The following is a 22,645-nucleotide window of genomic DNA, read 5'->3' as shown; positions in this document are numbered from 1 at the left end:
TTCTTGCTATTGTTATTTTGTACCGCCTGGGCTCGGCACACTGTATGTGGGGAACTGCCCGCAGCACCCTCAGTCCGGCCCTGCTAAGGCTAACCCATTGGCAGTTGAGGGGCCCAACCTGCCCATCTCCTTCTGTACCAGCCGGTAGCGGGCTGAGGCGGGGGGGGGGGACAGCAAGCCACCCCATACCTCACTTTCCACCCTGACCAGCAGGAGCCGGCTGGGCTTCAGATGCTGCTTCCCCCTAGAGACCTTGGGGCAGAATGAAGCTTGTCTGCAGCAAGCTTATTATGATGACATGTCAGCCTTTGCCAGCCACTTTGGACTACAACTCCCATCAGCCCCCGTCCCCCAGGCAGGCTTATGGGAGTTGTAGTCCTACAGCTCGCTTCCCCTGAGATTTCCTTGGAGTGTAAGACCCCCTCCCCTTGACCTCCACTGGGCTTGCTCCTGAGTAAACATGTCTACGGCTAGCTGTGCTGCTTAACTAAGGGGGGGGCGTGGCTCGAGTCCTTTAAAAAAAAACCCACACACACACACGCAATTTTATTTTTATAATATTATAGCGGGAGAGGGGAGCTGGGCGAAGCGCACGCTTATTGTCGGCTCACAACGCCCGCTGTCCCCTCAGCGGCCCTGAGGCGGGCTGCGTCACGACTTTCCCCCCAGGCGGGGCGGGGCCAGCGCGTTGGCTCCGCCCCCGTCTATTAGCTCCGCCCGGCGACGGGGGCAGGCTGGACGAGGCTTCGCTGCGAGGCGCGCGTGCGCGCGTTGGAGGCGCGCCTCTGTCACTTCCTGCTCCCGCCTCTCCGGGGCGGCGCGGCGCGTCTCCTCCTCCTCCTCCTCTTCCGCTCTTTACCGGCGTTGCCGCCGCCGCCGCCGCTTCTCCCTCAGGAAAGCTCTTTCTTTCGCCCCCCCCCCCACATATTCCCCCTCATCCCACGCCCGAATCTACCAGGCGCGGCGGCGGCGGCGGTGGCGACGAGCTGAGGGGCAGGAAGGCAAGAGCCGCGACGGCACCGGCAGCTTCTCCGCCGCCACCTCCGCCTCCTCCTCCTCAGCCGCGAGGGAAGGAAGAGGCGGCGGCTCCCTCCCCCCTGCCCAGGGGCCCCGCGGCCCTCCGCCTCCGCGCCCCCGTCCGGGGTGAACCGAGGGAGATGCCCGTGAAGAAGAAGCGCAAATCCTCGGGGCAGGCGGGGGACGAGACGGGCCTCAAGAAGTGCAAAATCAGCAGGTACCAACAGCCACCGCGGCGGCGGACGGGCCCAGCTCCGTGGCGGGGGGGAAACCAGGGTGGGGACCGAGCGCCTTCCTTTTCCCCCTCCTCACGGTTGCCTTGGTGACACAAGGCGGGAGAGGGTCTTTTGTGATACCAGAAAGGCAGCCTTTAGCGAGGGGTTCCCCTCCCCTCTTGCATTTGCACCCAGGGGTGCCATCTTAAATATTGGGGGGGGGGGTAAGTAAGCCACATCCCGCATAATCACATGATGAGGCACATGGATGCTATTTGAATGACAATGGCCTACAACTTGGGAGGGCGGTCCCCTCAAATATTTTATTGGGGGGGGGGCTGAAGGGACCTTGGGTCCCTAGTTGGCTCCTCTGCACGAAGTGAAGCTTCAATAACTTATTGCAGATTATGCATATCCTTCCATTTTTCACCCTTATTTTTTAACTCTGCCCCCCCCCCCAGCAAAACTTGGTATGTTTCTTGGGGCACAGGCATCCTTCACATACACACATGCGCGTGCACAAACACACACTCCTTCCCATGTGTACCACTGAAGCAGTGCTGCGAATGTGCAGCTGTAGTTCTTCTATCAAGCAATGCCTAATGCTGCAGTAGGCCTTTGTCAAAAAGTTGCACCTGCTTGTCTTGCGGCGCTGGTTCTGAACAGAAACACCAACAGCCTTTCTTTGCACCACCAGCCAGGCCCTATCTCATGTATGGACTTGATTCACTTTGTGTCCCCAGCCTGTAGATCTTGAATTGGCATTGCCTCATCGGAAGCCAGCTAATGCAGAGTCAGGCCATTCCTCCATGTAGCTCAGTATTGTCTACCAAGACCGGCAGCAGATCTCCATAGTTTTGAATGGGCATTTCCCAACCTTGTTTGATGACGCCGGTGGTTTAATGTGGGACGTTATGTGTGCAAAATATGTGCTGTAGCTCTTCCTCTCTAAGCTCTTGCCAAGCTGTGTCATAACTGGGTCATGTTGTGCTGATTTATGATGCCAGACTTTGACAGCATCTCTGAAGAGAGGAGGTTCCCCACCTACTATTTCCAACTTCCTCCATGCAGCAGAATGAATCACTTGATGCGTTTATAGTGGTGTTTTCATGTTTTTATAGTATTTTCAGAGTAACAGGATAGGTCTCTGCTTCCAAGGTGCATACGTTCACTTCTCCTGTGAGACCATTTCCGTGTGACAGAAATGCCTGTGTGCTTTATCTGTCCAGAGATAATCAACTCAATCCCTAAAATTCTATCTGCTTATCCTCTGCATGTCACATATGCTAATTCTATACAGCAGAAAGATGCAACCACCACTGCAGGAGCGCAGTCTGACTTCCAAAGACCTCCCATTTGGCTTCCACCATAGCATCTATACCAAGGTCTCACCCATCTCTATTACATATCTCAACTGCTTTCTCTAATGTAATCTAAGATACAGGGAAACAGTTCTTCAAATTACCCTCCAGAGTTATTTCTCAGCACCCTTAACAAGCTGTAGTTCCCAGAATTCCCAGAATACTGCTGAAGTAGTATACAAGTGCTCTGAAATTGTGGTGTACATATGACCTCCAAGGAAGTGCTTAATGCAACCTTTATTGCTACCTTATTTTGCATGCTACTCTTATTTGAACAGTAGCAGTTGGTTGGGCAACATGGACAGGGCAGAGCAGAATTAGTCATGTGCCTTCCCAACAGCAATGATTGCTGCTGGTCCCTGAGATGAGTGGGAAGCACAGCACAGTGTGGGTATGCTTGCAGGAGCACTGGATTGGCTTCACAACATGCTGAGCTCCCTAGGCCTCTTCCTCTCAGGAACTGGCAATGACACTCAGTTCTGCGAAGGCACATGAACAACCCTCCCCTCCCTGCACCGCCATCAACCTGTACTGTATTTTGCACTGCTTTGAGAAACCTTGATTTAGTGGCTTTTGTGTCGGACAAAGAACAACTATTAGTTCCATAAATTAGGGTAACAATTCTGCTATTGCTACCAAACTCTAGATATTCTTATATATCCAGTATAAAGTCTGTTTGGATGTTAGGCCATGAGTTTCTCATGACCATGTCCTACACATTGGAAAAGCATGTTCTGTTTTATGTGTGGTAAGAACCTGTGTTACCTACAAAGAGATACTTGCCATTAGATTTCTTATTACACAAATAGTCAAATGCTTGCACAAATTAGTATCTGTTGCTAAGTGCAAGGTGAACGACCATTACACCATTGTTCTACATTCAGACTATTGGATTTTAATTTCCTGGAAGCAATTTTTTATTTACTTTTACTAAATATGCACCAATGTAATATAATCAAATATGCTGGTATTGGAAGCAGTGGCAGAAATATTCAATCAGTCTCCTTTATTGGCATAAAAAAGTGCATTATATACATGGATCAGAACACAACACAGTTAACGAAACATGGTAGGAGATACTTTAGGATAAAACTGTCCAGACATCATGAGGTACGTAATTTCATGGTGGTGACGTAATTTCATGGTGTCACTCCAAAATCTTGCCACATTCCAGATAGCAGAAATATTTAGGATGATGCATTGAAATGCATTTGGGATAGCCAGGTTGCAACTTTTGTCTCTTGCCTGCCCCCCAGCTCAGAATATAGATTCAGCCATCCCATTCATCTTCTGTCATCTGTCTTCCCTTCTAGCTTGCAGCAGGACAGATTTCTTAAATAAGGGGAAGGAGAAAATGGGCAATGAGTGGAGTGAGCAGTGGCTGCAGCAGAGCAAAATTTATATAGTTCTTTCAGTGTCCACAGCATTTTAGAGTACAATAAAGCAAGTCCTTGCCCAGAGGAGCTTACCATCTGACATTCAACGTGAGGGATACTAACAGAGCAGCAGGAGAAAAGTGGAGGCAGAGGCAAATAGTGAAACAATTTGGAGCAGCTTTAGCTGCATATGTGTTGGCTGTTAGAGGATGAGTTTCTGACAATCCAGTTACCCAGGTTGCCATTTGTCATACGCAGAAGTCAACATGATTCTAAAGGCATCTGTGCAGATATCATATGCACAAAATTGGCAACACCGTGAATAGTAAATTCTTGCACTTTGCTTTTCTGTACTTGAAGCTATGTTTAATTATCTATTCAGGAACAGAATGGATTAGATGCTTCACTTTAAACATCAAATTGTCAAGTGCTTGTTAGCAGCAACAGTTGAGTGAAGTGCAGCACTGTTATGACTTGCATTAAAATACTCACTTCATGGGGTATGAGTGTTCAGCGGCACCTGGGATTCAGACTTTCAGTTAAACCTGAAACTTTGTTTTCAGATGAAACTGCTAGTCACAGATACCATTATTACATGACATGTAAAAACCATTGACTCTTAGCTGCCATGTACAGTTGAGAAGACAAGTGTTTTTAAGCCTGAAAACTAGAAAACAAGTCCCTTTGCATTTAGTAGGGCATACAGTCAAGGTAACATAATTAAGATGAAAACATTACAACAATTTTATTCTGTTCCCTGCCTTTTAGATAAGGTTTCAAGCTTCCTACAAATGACTTGAAACATTAAAAACAGCACTCAAGGCACCATAACATAATATAAAGACAGAGATATACAATCATCCTAAACTCCTTCAGTTGCCAGTCCACTACCAAATGAAACAAGTAACTTGCTTTCCTGAGTGAATGGATAGTAAAAGCTAGAGTCCCCTTCAGGTTGTAACAGATTTCACACAGTTTGAGGTTCTAGTAAGTAGCCAGACCATTTCCGTGGCCAAAGAACTTCATTATGTCAAATAGGCTAGGTTCAGAACAACAGAGGGTTTAATTTTAGCGATTGCTGAGAATATATTTTGCATAGTCCATCAACATTAATTTACATCAATGATCACTGCTACTGTCAGGTCAGAAAGTAATAGAAAATGCTTGTCCGAGGGCAGAGCTTTTTCCTCGATTTCCCATGGATCATTTTGTTTACCCTTTGTTCTACAATTAAACTAGTATTAGTGCCTGTAAGGTAAAGGTAAAGGTACCCCTGCCCGTACGGGCCAGTCTTGACAGACTCTAGGGTTGTGCGCTCATCTCACTCTATAGGCTGGGAGCCAGCGCTGTCCGCAGACACTTCCGGGTCACGTGGCCAGCGTGACAAGCTGCATCTGGCGAGCCAGCGCAGCACACGGAACGCCGTTTACCTTCCCGCTAGTAAGCGGTCCCTATTTATCTACTTGCACCCAGGGGTGCTTTCAAACTGCTAGGTTGGCAGGCGCTGGGACCGAGCGACAGAAGCGCACCCCGCCGCGGGGATTCGAACCGCCGACCTTTTGATCAGCAAGTCCTAGGCGCTGAGGCTTTTACCCACAGCGCCACCCGGGTCCCTGCATTAGTGCCTGTACTTGCAAGCAATGTTGTGCATAACAGTTAGTGGCCATGATAGGGATGCAGATCCCCATATGTTTCAGAAGGCACATCCAGTAGTTTGCCTAGAGGAGATGCACATCAAGATCTGCATCAGTTATGGTTACTTCCAAATGCAGAGCTCCTTTGCTCAGCGGTGTATCTGAATGGCAGTACAGTTTTCCAAGTTTTCTAAGATACTTAGTTATTTTAACTATGAAGTTCACTTTGTGAGGACCTAAATTATTTCTGATTTCAAACATATAGTGGCCCAGTTTATGTGCTGCCTAAAACTGTAGTTTAAAACAAACTGGTTTAATGTGAATGAGCAGCATGTTGGTGCACACTGTTCAAAAGTTCCCATGTTGCTCCTGCTGCTGCCACACCACAAACAAAATAAGCCTTGTTGGCTTGTTGTGTCATCCAAACCCCAGCTTGTGATTTCTCTCCAAGCAAGCATTTAACTAAGGTTTGTTCTTGTTCATGGTTTAGTTGGAGAGAAACAAACCCTGAGCCTGAGTTTTGATGACTTGACAAGCCAGACTCTGCAGCGGGATAGGAATTAAGCTGGAATCTTTGAACAGCCTGCATTGTATTGCTGTTTGTTTCTTTGAAATGTGGAATACTTATGTGTTTACTTAAAGAAGAAGCAAGGAATACTCTCAATCTGACATTCTGAAACTGTAAACGCTCTGAAACTTTTAAAAATCAGCAAGTCATGATCAAACAGTACACATTCATTTTAGGTATACTTTGGGGTGGTTGCTGGTTTGTTTTTAAAAAGTGTGCCTGTTTTTAATAACTTGCTATTGGGAATTTCCCAAGAAGTGATATTTACTGTAGGTTTTTCTTATGTCTTCATAAGCTATTGCAGGTCTCAAGCTTCTAGTAAAGTGATAAGTGGGGAGGAGCATTTTTCAAGCAAGAAGTGCCTGGCTTGGTTTTATGAATATGCAGGTATGAAGCTGGTACATTTCTAAACTCTAGTTTTTGCTTTGGTTATTTAGTAATAATTGATAGTTGTTTCTTTCCTCCTCAAAATAACTATTTCACTTACACGTACTTAAGCATAATAGGGTGGGAGGCATTTGTCTACGGTGTCCAATTTTTTAAAACCACTTGAAGCTTGCAAGACAGCCTTGCAAACAATTACTGAAGGAATGATTGCTTACCTTAATATTGTTTGCCTGTCCCTTCTACCCAAAAGTCCACGAGGTTCACTGTTGGCACTTGTCAGTCAACAGTAAAAGGCCATTCTTATCTCAGGCTCTGTTTTTGTTTCACTCATAAACATCTACTGACCCTTAAGGAAATACTGAAGCATCAAGAATTTGGAGCCTCTTGAGAAGAACACCAGTTTGCAATGATTATATCTCGCTCCAAACTGCAGAATTATGTTTTAATGTGTCTTTGTAAGTGAATGAGAGCTTGTTTTGTGTAATCAGATACGCTGCACTAACCACTTAGCTTGTTTAAACCTCTGTGCTTTCACAGAAAAGGGGTTAATCTGAGACTGAACTGAAAGCATTGAAGAGAGTCCCTTGAATAATTGCCTCTGTTTGTTCAGAACTGTAAACAGTGGCATGACATTCCCTCAGGCACACTGAGGTGGTTGAAATTTGGCTATCTCACTCCAAACACACAGTGAACTGAGTTGATGAACTGGAGGACATGCTTCTCAGTTGGGACTCTTGGATCAGGATAGTAGTCCTAAACCAAATATATCCAACAATGTATTGCTTAAATTGGTCTTGTGAAATTTGCAGCCGTGTGTTCAGTGGCATTGTTCTAGATCCAGGGACTCCAGGTGTCTGAACAACTGAAAAACAACGTGGGTTAGGGGCAATTTATAGTAGATAACTGGCACAAAGGCAGGGAGTGCTTAACCCTTCTCGTGTCTGTTAATATCTCTGTCCAATCCAAATATGGATGTGCTGCCAAGCATTTTGTTTGATCAGAAGTAAGACTAGTATGATATTTGTATGGCATGTGTTAGCTTGATTTCTTTTGTTTTGAAGGTGATGATGAAGTGGTAGGGCCAGAAGGAATGGAGAAATTCTGTGAGGACATTGGCGTTGAACCTGAAAATGTAAGTCTTGTCCCTAAAGACCAATATGCTATTTCCTGCGAATCATTAGACTCAGATTTTCAAGTCTTCCTCCTCCTCCCCAACAAATGTCTTCTTCACTTGCATTGTGCATTAATTTTACTGGTGGAAATTGAAGTGCTTAACCCTCCCTATTCACCAGTTCTCCAATACACATGTCTCTTCATCAGATTTCTATGCTGCCTTTCCATAAAATGATGTTTACAGTGACTCACAGCAGCAGTGCAAGCAGATACAAAATATCGAAGTAGACCAAAAATATTTATAACTCTCTCTGTGTATATATATATATATATATATATATGTACTGAACACACCAAATTCTTAATAGAAATGGTTGTTTAATAAATAACAATATCTAGGGATCTGTAATTTTTCCTGGCCTTGGTACCCAAACCAGAGATTGTGGTCACCAGATTTCTCTCCCCTCCCATTTCAGTAAATCATCCCCACCACCCTTTCTGTACGAGAGGAAGGTGAGGAGTCTGTTGTTAGTTGAGTGCCTCCATGCATCTACAGCCAAACCAGCCTTCTACCAGCCTTTCCTATAGAAAAAGCCAGGAAGGAACAGACCAGCTTGGGTGCTCAGAGGAGTGTTACACCAAACAGCTCCTCAGTTAAGCAGCCAAACAACCCCAGTTTACCTCGCAATCTTGGATCACCCCGTAACTGCTAGGCTGATATGCACTGTATTTGCACACCCCTCCACAGCTTCAAATTTTACAGGAAGTCTGGTCACCTGTCTCCTTGTTCACAAGGCAGCGGCACAGTTGCCGTGATGACCAGAAATATTGAGACCTGACATTACAACAATGTTCACCTTTAGATAACAGTTACTTTGTATCAGAAAACTCAAGAATAGCAATTGGTTCATTTTCTTACATATGAAACTATATATTGCAATAGCTACCTAACAAAATGGTTTTGCATTGCCTCTACAAACATAGGTTTGGTTATGTCTTTCCCAAGATAACACCACAAAACTTACAGGGAAAAGTCTTCTACAGTTGAGCTAATTTTAAATCGCATCTTCATTTTGAATCCTTATGGATTCGTATTGCTTTTCAGAGAAAATAAACCAGGTGTTAAATAGATAGTGTTTTTCTTGTAAACATATGTTATTAAATTATTATTGGAGCATCTTTCCAGATGTTGGTCTGAAGCTACTTACATTAAAATTACAAAATATCATCAGTACAACAAACATAAAACTATAAGAATCCCCCCCAGAACAGCCAGTCAGTCAGACAATTAAAATCAATAGCAAAAAATAGTCAGGATGTGAAACAACCATCATCAATATATTTCTGTCCTGATTGGTCTACATTGGTACCTGCGGGACAGAACAGTATGCCTGTCAGGAGAGGTATGTCATTAAGACCTTCCAAAAGGCTTGAAGCATAGGAGCCTACCATAGATCCGCTGGCAGGAAGTTCCAAAACCATGGAACAACCATGGAAAAGGCTCTCTCCCTCATGGCGCCCAACCTTGTTGATGTAGGAAATGAACACATGAAGAGGGCCTCCATTATAGATCTCCATGTGCAGCAGGCAGAAATAGGTGCAGGCAGTCCATCAGATAGCTTGAATTTTAATTTCTCCTTTTTCCCATTCCCATACAGATTATTATGCTAGTTTTAGCCTGGAAACTGGAGGCTGAAAGCATGGGATTTTTTACAAAGGAAGAATGGTTAAAGGGGATGACCTCATTACAGTAAGCTTTTTATATTTGAAATCATCTTCATGCATGGCTGAAAGTGCAAACTTATTTTACAGAACCTTAGCAAAGAGCACAACAGATGGAATGTTGGGCACTATTATCCAGAGGGCTTTTGGCTTTGACCTGGAAAGGTCCTGTCACTTTCTGGTGCTCCTAACCTAAAGACCACTGAACTTTGTGTTGAACTCTACTTTCAAAAAAATATCAGAAAAGCAAGTACTCCTATGAATTATTGCTGTGTGATTTATACAGTTGTTAAAAAAAATATCAACTTACAGTCTGTTTGATGCATAATAATATTTCTCCTATTTTATCTGGCTGGTACTGATAGGAGTTATAGTCCAAAACAGCTGAAGAGCACCACATTGGGGAAAGCTGAACTAGAGTAATAATGTTCTCCCCACTGAAGTCCTAGGTCAATTGGTGGTTTGAGCAGGCATCTTTTTGGCAGCCAAGAGGGAAGCAAGCTCACTGCAGCTATTTCTTCACTGGTCAGTGAGGCCAGACAGGGTAGACAGGGTACAACCTTCCAGTATTCCTTGTTCCGAGAATGTCCTTTGAACCTCTGTTTGTATATTCTCTGTAGAAACAGCCCTAATCCTGGTAGTCTAAATGCTATTCTACTATTTGGTTAAAAGCGTGCATTGAAAAAGTGTATTTTATATACTTCTGCCTCCCCTCCCCCCCAAAAAAGAATGTTTGGCATGTAATTTTTTAATCTTTTATTTTAAGATGTGACTGCACAGAAAAGCTGCAGAGTAAATTTGATTTTTTGCGCTCGCAACTGAATGATATTTCAACATTTAAGAATATCTACAGATATGCCTTCGATTTTGCAAGGGTAAGTGCATCTTCTCCTTATAAAAACATGCAAGGAATTTGCCATTTATATCTGAGTACTGCCTTTTTTAAAAATCTCTTTAGGATAAAGACCAGAGAAGTCTGGATATTGACACTGCAAAATCTATGTTAGCTCTTCTACTTGGAAGGACGTGGCCTCTGTTTTCAGTATTTTACCAATACTTGGAGGTAAGCACACATTAAAAAAAAATAAAAGGTGTTGCATATTTTGATTTGCCTTGTGAATAGGTCTACAAAAACACCATAATTAACAAAAACAAAATCTCAGCTGATCTTCAGTTTATGAATGTGTACCTTCTTGGTCTCACTACAGGCAATCCAGTGAGGCAGTTTAAGCCTTTTTTCATTTCCTCTTTGCTTTTGGAATGGGAGAGAGTGCCTCTATTTCTATACGCACTCAGTTCCTTAGTTCCATTTCTATACTGACCATCAACCAAATTTCATCTGCTGAGTGGTTATGTCCACCCTACCTTCATATTTCACAATAAATGTTTGGGTTCCTACATATGTTTCAACCCACTAGAAACAAAATATTTTATGATTGTTGGCACTACTTTAGAATGGACAAGCAGAATTAGATTTGCATGACATCACCACTAGGTGGGTCTTGTGGATAAGATGTTGGAACTTCCTGTGCTTTCTATATCAACTTCAGCTCCTGGTGCTTATGCATATCAACCCCATTGCCTTTCTGCGCCACATGATGTCATTTGCTACCAGCTGCCCTTTTCCATGTTTGCATGCCTTCCTTTGAGCCTTGCACAACATTGCTCCCCATTCCCAGGCAATAAATCTTCAAGGCGGCTCCTCCACCCCACACCTGCTTCTTCCTCAAACATTTCCTCAGCTACTGTAATAACTTGGCTTGTGCAAAGAAAACTGAACACATTATTGTTCCTAAATGCAACACATTGCGGGCTGAGACCTGATGTCTTATTTTTCTGCAGCAGTCAAAATACAGAGTAATTAACAAAGATCAGTGGTACAATGTGTTAGAATTCAGCAGAACTGTCCATGCAGATCTTAGCAACTATGATGAAGATGGGGCATGTGAGTATTCCCATTTCAATTAAAATACTCTTAAGTGATACTTTAATCCCCGCAGATTTATCTCTCAATCTCAGGCACTGAAATCAGGAAATAAAAATCCCTCTGCCTTTTCTTTGGAGATCCTCTCTAAATAGGCAGAGTTATCCTCTCTGAAGAGCAGGCAGAGGAATCTTTTACCCCCAGTGTAAGCACTAAGCAGTGCTAAGATTGAAGGGAATGTCCCCTGCCTCCTCTTTAAAGGGCGGGATCCTCCCCCCAACCTACCACTGGAGAGCAGGTGAGTGGGAATGCTGCCTTTTACTTTGATCCTTCTGTGCAAATGAAAGGCAGGATTTTCTCCCACTCCCGCCGCAATACTGGAATGGGTAAGGCTGGAAGTGCTGCATGTGTTATATGCATCTCTGTATATTTGTGTGAGTGTATGTGTGAGTATATGTGAGGTGGGATATGCCTATGTCCCTATATATAGGGACGTGGGTGGCACTGTGGGTTAAACCACAGAGCCTAGGACTTGCTGATCAGAAGGTCGGCGGTTCGAATCCCCGTAACGGGGTGAGCTCCCATTGCTTGGTTCCTGCTCCTGCCACCCTAGCACTTCGAAAGCATGTCAAAGTGCAAGTAGATAAATAGGTACTACTCTGGTGGGAAGGTAAACGGCATTTCCGTGCGCTGCTCTCGTTTGCCAGAAGCTGGCCACATGACCTGGAAGCTGTACGCCGGCTCCCTCGGCCAATAAAGCGAGATGAGCGCTGCAACCCCAGAGTCAGCCACGACTGGACTTAATGGTCATGGGTCCCTTTACCTATATTCCTAGCGAATTTGGCTGCTGCATACGTGAGAGTCGTGTAGTATGTGCACATATACATTAACCTCCCCACTGCTGAGATGTGGCCCTCAGGGATGATTGAAACAGGTTAGCCACTCCTGAGCTAGAGCTACATGTTAAGATGATTTAAGACTTAATGCCTTCTGTCTTTGTTATGATTCAACTAAAACGCAACATGTTATAACTGGCATTATTTCTTCTGCAGGGCCTGTTCTTCTTGATGAATTTGTGGAGTGGCAAAAGGTTCGCCAAGCATCATAGCAAGAGCAGCTTTGAAGAAGGTGCTGGATCTTGTGATGTTGCAAAAACTGAGTCAAAACCAAGGGTTGCGTTCACATCCTTATGAACTTTAGTCATTTTTTTCCTTTTATTTTTAAAGGAAGCCTTGTTACATGTGAAATGGGCATTGAACCACACCTCTTCTGAGACTGAAAATTGGAGGGTTTCGTCTTAAGTTTCTAGCATTTCAGAACAATAAAGATTCAGATTTGTAACAGTCTTAAAAGTGAAGGATATCCCTTGAATATGACTGTGGTTTCCATGTTCAAAACCAAAACATTGTAGAGTGCATCAGAAGTATCTTGTATGAGTGTTTGAATCCTGGAGATGTGTTTAAAATTGTAGTTGTAAAGGAATCTGATATGGTAGGTCGCTGATGAAATGATTGTTTTTAGGAAGAAATGTTAACGTCAAAGCTTTGGCTGGTGTTTTGCCAACACCCCCCATCGCTTGTGCCATAGTTTACAGCTTCATATGGAGACATGGCCTTAAAAGATTTTTTTCTGCAGTTCCCAACATTTTGTCTTCTAATGAAACATTCATAATTGTCTTAATTATGAATTAAGTTAAAAGGTACTAAAAGGATGGTGATGTCTGTAGCATCTGTAGGGCCTTGAAAACATTAAACTGTGTTTGATTAGAAATTGGCCTAAATATTTTAAAAAAACAACAACCCTAGGAAGGTAGAGCTAGAACTTTAATGAAAACACTGCAGATGATCCTCCTTCCTCTTCATCTCCTAATGTGGGACCTTTGGTTTTATTACCTGATTTCATGTGTCTACTTAGCCTGAACTAAGAAAAGTTGCAGTATCCTCATGTTTCATTGCCATTTAGCAAGAACGGGAAAAGGCACAGTTGTGTGTGCTGAGTTGCATTGAAACTCAGGCATGTGCGGAAAGCTGAACTCAGCTATCTCTCTTGTTTATTATTTGAGCACCATCATAACTGCCATAACATTCAAATTCTGCTTCCATATATCTTGAGACAGAGAGATTGGCTGTTTAGTCTGTCAAACATAGGAATTCCCAATGCCTATTTTGTAGTAAATAAATGTATGGGGTAAAATGGCAACAAGTTGGCATGGTGAATGTTAAAGAAATCATTTGCATCCCTTCTTCCACTCAGGATGCTCTTTCTGTTTACATCATCATCCTTTTAGCAAATCTAGGTCAGCTTTATAAATTACCCCCATAGCTTACCATGCTAGGTGAGACATGGTAGCATTTGGCTCAGGATAATGAGAAATGTGTTGTGTGCACTGTAAGCAAGTTCAGGTAGTACAAGATATCCACAATGTTTTGTCCAGACAAGATGTTGCTTTGGTGCATTTCCCCCCTTCTGATCATAGAGTCCTTAAGTATCTGTTTTGGGTATTCAATAGAAAAGGGCTATTTCTTTTGCAGCTCTGCCAGCTGTTCAGGTGTATGTGACCCAAGTTAGTCATTGGAATTGTTTTGCGTCATCTTATAGGGATGACCTTACACTGTGTTATTTTGCTTTTCTGTAATTCTGCACAGGAAAAAGGAGATTGGAGTGAGGGGAAGCATCTAACATTTCAAACTTGCTGCTCTTACTTCATTGCTTGTGTTAATGTGTATGCCATTACATTTTAGATAACCTTGGGAGAGTTCTTAGCCTCATATGAACATGGTCTGTACCAGTTTTTGTTTTTGTATTGACATAGCCACATATTAATATTTGATGCCATACCATCCTAAGTCTGCAGTCTTAAGCATATTTCACCTGGGAGCGAGTCCCATTTAACTTGGTGGTTCTGGGCTGCAAGTTTGTGCATCAAAAGAACACTGTTGGACAGTACAAGATGGCTATTTGATTACCTCCAGAGTGCGAGTGGGCAGAAGAAAATGCATTATCAGATTAATAGCATGGATATGAAAAATGCTGCAGTGTGTCTAAATGAGACATGAGATGTTTTCTTTAAGAGATTGCTTTTGCAAAGTACTATTTACTGTTCCAAACCCAAATCCTTGGTAAAATCTTTTTTGGTGTTTCCCAGGACAGGCTATGATTTAGGATGATGTCTTTCCCAAAAGAGGGCAATGCAGCCTTTAAAAGAAGTACAGCCACGAGGGAGGCCTGTCACAGTTGGCGCTGGACTGGCCTCTGGTATGGGCACTTTCTCGCGCTCTGATACAAATGGGATGGAGCAGCTTGAAATTGCATCTACTGATAAGGCACGGGTCGCCACATTCTCTTCCCCTGGTTTTTTGCCATGGTGCTTCCCCTCCAACATGTCCCCATCCTAATTACGTCTACCAGTGATATGCACAATCTCTTGGGGATTAAACCCCGAAGAAAATGGGGCAGACCTCAGAGCAAGCATGCATAGGATTGAACCATCAAGTCATCCTTATTGGCATCCAGTCCTTTGTGTTGTGCTTTAGAAAACCTTTCTCTCAGGTTTTTAAAGTCTCAAGATACGAATCAGGAAAGCGCAACTATGTTTATAATGTAAACAAAACCATCTTTTAATTCAAGTGATTAATTTTTTAAAACAAAAAACTAGCTCAAAAGAGCTGGTATTAACATGGTAAATCGACAGACTGTTGTTTCCACCATTGCCAGTGTCTTTACTTAATGTGAAGGTATCAACTTGCTGTGTATGACTTGTATCTCTGAGGTTTTATCACTATTCTTATAATAAAACCATGTTTCAGGGATTTAGACCTTGTTTTTTGTGAGTGGTTTTTAAAATACCAATATACTATTAAAATGATAATGGGTGTATGTTACATGTTAAGAGTCATTTCTGCAAGAAGATAGAATTTCGCTGAGAGAAGCTTTTCCATATTGCTTTTTTTTTTAAAGTAAAGACAGAGAAAGAAAAGTATTCAGTGTTCAGTTATCAGACACTAATTAAAACTGGAATACTTCCAAATACTGTGGTAGCATAAGAAGGATTGATTTGTAACACAAGAAAATTTTTAACCAAAACTAATTTTAAAGGGGAGCTCAACATATGCAAACTCCAGGCCTTTTTTGGGAGGGGGAGGATACTTATACAACAGGTTCTAAAGTCAATCATGCATGTTAACTATTTACAGTGGAAAATTATGGGTAAGGTATGGATACCCACTCATGCTGAAGAAAATCTCTCAACCATCAAGGTGATAAGGTAAAGGTACCCCTGCCCGTACGGGCCAGTCTTGACAGACTCTAGGGTTGTTCGCCCATCTCACTCAAAGAGGACGGGGGCCAGCGCTGTCCGAAGACACTTCCGGGTCACGTGGCCAGCGTGACATCACTGCTCTGGCGAGCCAGAGCCGCACACGGAAACGCCGTTTACCTTCCCGCTAGTAAGCGGTCCCTATTTATCTACTTGCACCCAGGGGTGCTTTCGAACTGCTAGGTTGGCAGGCGCTGGGACCGAACGATGGGAGCGCACCCCGCCGCGGGGATTCGAACCGCCGACCTTTCGATCGGCAAGCCCTAGGCACTGAGGCTTTAACCCACAGCGCCACCCGCGTCCCAGTATCAAGGTGATAAATTCTCCATAAATCTTCATAGGTCTCATTTGACTAGATTGGTGAAATCCAATCTAGAGCTTCTATTAGTTTCCTACCACCTTATTTTATTCAGGTGTTTCTTTTTGTCCATCAAATTTGTAGAGCACCCGAGTCCATGAAATGGACAAGCATGGAGCGGAGTGGGGAGCTTAAGTATTTGAATCCCTGTGAAGCAAGCAACTTACAGATACCAGATACCGAGTCTCCAACTGATTTCATCACAGAATAATGGAGTTATTCTCCATTTCTTTGGTGTGATGGGTTAATTTAGCAAAAGCACTTGTTGCCAACTGTGGAAATGATGGTAGCAAACAGAATAGTATTCCCATGAAGATGTTAATAATTACTGACACACAGTGAATGAGTTTGTTGTGGCAAGAACCTGAAGCCATGGTTCAGCTGCCTGAAAGAACTGCATTCATTAGGCTCAATTGTCTTCAATGTTTTATCTTTGAGAGGTCAGTGTTAGGACTGCTTACAAAATGTACTGCACAAATTCAACAAATTCAGGGACACGGCTGATTGACTTTTTGTAAAACCTTTCTTTTTTAAAAAAAAAAAAAAAAAGTATGCCAAAATGCAATTTGTATGTGTCTTTAGCTTTCTGGAATGTAGAAGGTAGGCGCTCTAATGATCTTAAGTCTCGAGACAACTAGGAAGTTTCTGCTAGTAGCAGAAACGGAAACATGCGTCCAGCATTTCATGAACAACTATAAACAAATCTGTAATTTAGGCTTGCTCAATTCCAAGTGTGGTCTTTCCATCCCACAAGAAGAAAATCAGTTGCCAATCATAGGTATATATTTACGGGGAGGAGGGTGAAAAGCAGCTCAGAAGTTTTGTCAAGTTATAAAGCCGCAAGTTTGAGCTTTGATACTGTGGTGTCATTTCTGCCTTTGTTTCTACCACATGTTATGACATAGGATAGATAACTTGATTAGGTGGTTATGATGCATGACCTAGGAAAATTTATTGTGGTTTGTTGAGAAGTTGCTCCGAATTTATGTCAAGATTTTCAAGTTTTCCACAGGATTGTAGACTGAGATTGAAACCAATGGGATAAAAGTTTCCATTGACTATAAAAATTCCTCATTAAAAACGGTTGTGCATTTTAAATCTAGACTTGCCTGCAGATGGTCCCAGTTTCAAACCACAGCATCTCCAGGTGGGGCAGGGAGAGCATCTTGTCTGGAATCCTGAATATCAGCTGCCTGGCAGTGTAGATAGTACTAAACTGCGAGAAACAATTGTCTGATTCGATATAAGGCACCTATATATTCCACTTTCCCACTACAGTGGTACCTCGGGTTAAGTACTTAATTCATTCCGGAGGTCCATTCTTAACCTGAAACTGTTCTTAACCTGAGGTACCACTTTAGCTAATGGGGCCTCCTGCTGCTGCTGCGCCACTGGAGCACAATTTCTGTTCTCATCCTGAAGCAAAGTTCTTAACCTGAAGCACTATTTCTGGGTTAGCGGAGTCTGTAACCTGAAGCGTATGTAACCTGAAGTGCATGTAGCCTGAGGTACCACTGTACTCTTAATACTTCCTCGTGTGAACAAAAGGGTCTTTGTGACCTCTTTCCCTATTTGCATTGTTCCCTCAACAGAGTGAACATCACTCACCTGAACTCACCACTCCCCTGTTCCTTCAGCAGTTGCTCTTTAATAATTCTTGTCAAGAGCATCCTTTACCACTGAATTCTTCCCTTTAGTGCAGGGGTAGGCAACCTAAGGCCCATGGGCCACAAGCGGCCCACAGGGGTCGTTTAATTGGCCCACAAGCCGCCCGCTTGGCTAGTCCCCGTGCGCTGGGCTAAACCGGCACAGCATGGCGCGGGGACTCGCTTCCGTGGCGCCGGAAATCGCGTCTGCGCAGACGCCGGAAATCACACACACAATCTGGCCCACAGAGGGATCTCTGCTGGAGTGAACCGGCCCAGGTGAGGTAAACCTTGCCGACCCCTGCCCTAGTGGATGCTGACCTTATTTCTCTCCTGTAAAGTTGCCAACCGTTGGATATTTTATCTGTCCCGTTGGTATTTCTGCCTCAGAGCTGGTACTAAGTATTTCGAGTTGTTAAATAGCACACTTGTTCCTGTTTGCCTTATGGAGCCTGGCCCACCAAGATTGTCCCTTGCTTGTTCATCTTACATTTATATTCTGCCTTTCTTTTATCACTGTACCCAAGGCAGCTTATGTGTGGTTCCCAGCCAGACATGGAGCAGACCTAGATGAGCTTAGCTTCAGGAAGATGGCGGCCTTGCACACCTTCAGACCATACCCCAGGATTTATTTATCTATTTCTACCCCACTTTCCCTCCAAAGTGCTCAAGATGACATACATGGGCCCTCCCCACCCTTCGCATCTTATCCTCACAACCCTGTGAGGTGGGTTAGGTTGAGAGATTGTGACTGGCCCATCATGGCTGAGTGGGGATTTGCACCCTGGTCTGCCAGTTCTAGTCCAGCACTCCAACCGCTGCTTGCAATACAGCTTCTGCTTGTCTATTATTGGAAAAGCAAAAATCACCTTATGTCATATGACAAGCTGCTACCACTAGAGGTCTTCTAGTACTTTGGCAGACTAGACTATCGTATGTGAACATACGCAAAACAAAAACAGAAGAATGCAAGGAATCTCAAATAATTGAGGTTATTAGGGTAGGCTGAGAGAGAATGATTGGCAAAGTTACCCAGTTGACTTAGTTGCCCAGCCTGGCCGCTGGTGTCCATTGGGGTTGATTGGGTGGAAGACAGGGAGTCCAACAGTAGATGGTGCTAGAGCCCCATGATAGGCAGAGCCAACGAATTCTCATTTGGTCCCCCCTCCCACCCAGGGGGAGGAAACTGACAGGCTGCACCACCCCTGCACTGAATGCAAGTCATAAAGCAGGTAGGTGGGGTCTAGCTGAGGGCAGACTGAAGTTGTTGGGGCAGCACCTCATTTTCCCTAATGGACCAGCCTCCACTAGGCTTGCTCTCACCTGCCTATAATTATGCTGGTTAGGGATTCGTCTGTCGGAAATAGCGTAGCGTCTGGGCGGAATTTGCGATAATCATGAAAACCCGGACAACCTATGCTGAAAGCTCAACAACTTAAGTGTCTGGACTCTGGATTTTAATTTTTTGAAATATGGCAGCCCTACTTTAAGTAGGTTTGCCTATGAATGTGAACTGAACTGAATTTCTCCCCCATCCCTGTAATCCTGAATATTGTGACTGCATTGGACAGGTGGGATATTCACATCTTGTTAATAATCCTGTCCTGGTTCTTTTTTTCCCCTCAACTGCTTTTATTTGCTTTAGTACTGGAACTTCTTTTATGTTGTTGTTGTTGTTGTTTAGTCATGTCCGACTCTTCGTGACCCCATGGACCAGGGCACGCCAGGCACTCCTGTCTTCCACTGCCTCCCGCAGTTTGGTCAAACTCAAGTTGGTAGCTTCGAGAACCCTGTCCAACCATCTCGTCTTCTGTCGTCCCCTTCTCCTTGTGCCCTCAATCTTTCCCAACATCAGAGTCTTTTCTAGGGAGTCTTCTCTTCTCATGAGGTGGCCAAAGTATTGGAGCCTCAGCTTCAGGATCTGTCCTTCCAGTGAGCACTCAGGGCTGATTTCCTTCAGAATGGATAGGTTTGATCTTCTTGCAGTCCATGGGACTCTCAAGAGTCTCCTCCAGCACCATAATTCAAAAGCATCAATTCTTCAGCGATCAGCCTTCTTTATGGTCCAGCTCTCACTTCCATATATCACTACTGGGAAAACCATAGCTTTAACTATACAGACCTTTGTTGGCAAGGTCTTTTATAGTGGAACTTCTTTTATAGTGGAAGTCATAAGCCACCATGTGGGCCCTAAAGAGCCACGCCGCGAGGATTAGAACCGCAGCAAACCCACCCAGTTCCCATTCTTTAGAATACAATACACGGTCCATAGAAAGTAGCTCTCATCTGAGCAGGGTCTTGATTTACAAATGCTCTCCCTCTTTCCTGCTGCCTGTATTTACTAATGTCTCCCTTGGTGAGCTTTTTGTTTTGCTTTTTGCTACGCTAGTCGTTTAGTTCGCCTCAAGGCACAGCATGGGCTAAGGAGCTGAACAGCCAAAAAGCTGTGCTGAATTCTAGGATGGGACTAGATCAGATCACTTTTCATGCCCCATTGCAGCAGAAGTACCAGGCTGCTGTGAGCTTTCCGCATTAAAACAGTCGCCGCTTTGTGCTTGCCAGATGAGCACAAAGCCACTTGATGTTCCGCCAGCTTCGATGCCGACTCGCAGCTGTCTGCTGCAGAGCTCCCAATGGCTGGCCAGCCTCTCCAAATTTAATTGGAGAAATGTTGCACTGTGCCCAGTGGTTGCCCTGCCCTGTAGGCTTGAGCCAAGAAACACTTGTCACCCCAATTCCATGGAGCTGCAAAAGGATGCTGTCCTATTTTTTCCCCTGAATGGGCCTTTCTTTTTAGGTGAAAACAAATGCTGTTTTTATTATGTATTGTATTGCTGGCACTGATTAAGCCCAGATTTTAAAACTGTACAACTGAGGCATTTTTCCTGTTGTGTCAGGGCTGCATCCAAGACCTCTGCAACCCCTTGTGCTTGTTTATTACTATTGTTGTTAATTTATTATGTCTGTATCCCACCTTCCCCCAAGGAGCTCAAGGTGGCTTACATACCGTATTTTTCGTCCTATAGGGCGCACCGGCCCATAGGACGCACCTCGTTTTTTTGGGGGAGGGGGAAATGAATAAAAAAAAATTATTCCCCCCCCCCAGCTGCAGCTGCCGCCCCAAGCCTTGCGGACACCCACCAGAAGCAAGGGGAGCCCTCTGGAGGGCTCCCCGTGCTTCGGGCGGCAGGGTGCCGCCCCAAGCCTCGCACGCCCGGCGGGACCTCCCGCCAAGCGCGCAAGGCTTACCGACACTAGCCCGAAGCACGGGGAGTCTTCCAGAGGGCTCCCCGTGCTTCGGGGGCAGGCTGCCGCCCCAAGCCTCGTGCGCTCGGCGGGACCTCCCGTCGGGTGCGCAAGGCTTGCGGACACTCGCCCAAAGCACGGGGAGTCCTCCAGAGGGCTCCCCGTGCTTTGGGCAGCAGGCTGCTGCCCCAAGCCTCGCGCGCTCGGCGGGACCTCCCGTCGGGTGCGCAAGGCTTGCGGACACTCGCCCAAAGCACGGGGAGTCCTCCAGAGGGCTCCCCGTGCTTCGGGCGGCAGGCTGCTGCCCGCAAGCCTTGTGAGCCCGTGGGAACTCCCACAGGACTTGCAAGGCTTGCGGATAGCTTCCTGAAGCCTGGAGAGCAAGAGGGGTCGGTGCGCACCGATGCCTCTCACTCTCCAGGCTTCAGCAAAAGCCTGCATTCGCCCCATAGGACGCACACACATTTCCCCTTCATTTTTGGAGGGGGAAAAGTGCATCCTATGGGGCGAAAAATACGGTAGTTCTCCACACACACACCCATTTTGTCACCACAACAACTCTTTGAGGTAGGTGAGGCTGAGAGTAAGAGCCTGGCCCAAGGTCACCCAGTGGCTGAGTAGGAGTTTGAAGTCTGGTCTCCCAGATCCTAGTTTGACATTCTAACTGTTAGTTTCTGTTTGCCACTGTGCAGTGCTTTTGGAGTCACAGGACTCTGTTTACATTCCAGGGATTCCAGACTGTTGGAAGTCTCATGGAAGACAGGAGACGGATGTGATGTTACTGGTTTCCTGTTCCTTTGTTGTTCAGTTGCTCCCTGCTTTCATAGAGAGAGGATGTGTTTTCTGTCTGCGTAGTAAGAAATAAAGCATAGCGATGTAGCCATAAATCTCATCACTTCCATGTGCTGCTTTGATTCTCTGCTGAATGGGAATGTGCCTGAGCCTTATCAGAGACTCAGGTCGTCAATCACAGCGGAGGCGATTCCGGAGGACTCGGTCGGAGGAGGATGAGCTTTATCAGCTCGGTCGAGCGGAGATTCCGACATTAACCACTATGCCAACTGGCTTCCCACTCCAGGGGTGCTGCCTATGTGTGAAAGGTGAATGCTGAAACAGCCGTCTCATCATTTGGGTTCATTGCAAGACATGCTCAGCCAGCACAGGACAGAATGCAACCCAAGGGGTCTGTTCTTCTATTTAGAAAAGATTTAATCCCAGGAAGATATTTAGCTAATAGGAATGTTGCATATTTCATAGAATCATAGAGTTGGAAGAGACCACAAGGGCCATTGAGTCCAACCCCCTGCCAAGCAGGAAACACCATCAGAGCACTCCTGACATATGGTTGTCAAGCCTCTGCTTAAAGACCTCCAAAGAAGGAGACTCCACCACACTCCTTGGCAGCAAATTCCACTGTCGAACAGCTCTTACTGTCAATGATTTCAATGATTTCAAGAGACCACTTTTATTTTGGCAAAATATACGCCAGCTTATTACTGAGGATCAGTGCCTAATTAGAATAGTGTGAAATATGAAAAGCTATCTTTATAGATTTCTTAAATTGCAGAATAAGAAGGGCTTGCAACTAAAGTCCACTCACTCATGATTCATCATACATTTCCAGCCCCTCCTTTGCAGTTTTCACAAAATTACAGCACCGTGGACTTTTCCTTATTTTTCTTGGGGTGTTTGCACACTTTCAAGGCCAGCTTGCACCACAACATGTGCAGTTAAACAAAGGTATGATCTGGTTCAAAAATTTG

The 22,645-nt window shown here is 44.7% G+C and overlaps 1 protein-coding gene across 2 annotated transcripts; it reads left to right on the top strand.

The window, feature by feature from the left end:
- The first annotated feature begins 761 nt into the window (after nt 1-761).
- Nucleotides 762-21,777, top strand: DCUN1D5 (defective in cullin neddylation 1 domain containing 5). 2 transcript variants are annotated; one of them, XM_083436880.1, is made up of 9 exons: nt 762-1,234; nt 6,467-6,558; nt 7,620-7,690; nt 9,330-9,421; nt 10,160-10,268; nt 10,352-10,456; nt 11,236-11,338; nt 12,370-12,445; nt 21,611-21,777. In XM_083436880.1, exons 1-8 carry the CDS (start codon nt 1,158-1,160, stop codon nt 12,423-12,425), a joined length of 705 nt encoding a protein of 234 aa, XP_083293006.1. In that variant the 5' UTR covers nt 762-1,157; the 3' UTR covers nt 12,426-12,445; nt 21,611-21,777. The 2 variants fall into 2 exon arrangements, with proteins under 2 accessions (XP_083293006.1, XP_083293005.1); XM_083436879.1 differs by lacking the exon at nt 21,611-21,777 and adding an exon at nt 12,544-15,130.
- Nucleotides 21,778-22,645: the final 868 nt, after the last annotated feature.

The sequence above is a fragment of the Podarcis tiliguerta genome, assembly GCF_965153285.1.
Source record: "Podarcis tiliguerta genome assembly, chromosome: 4".
In the NCBI taxonomy this organism is placed as follows: Eukaryota; Metazoa; Chordata; class Lepidosauria; order Squamata; family Lacertidae; genus Podarcis; species Podarcis tiliguerta.
The sequence above is the reverse complement of the archived record's forward strand: the minus strand, read 5'-3'. Positions and strand labels throughout refer to the sequence as shown.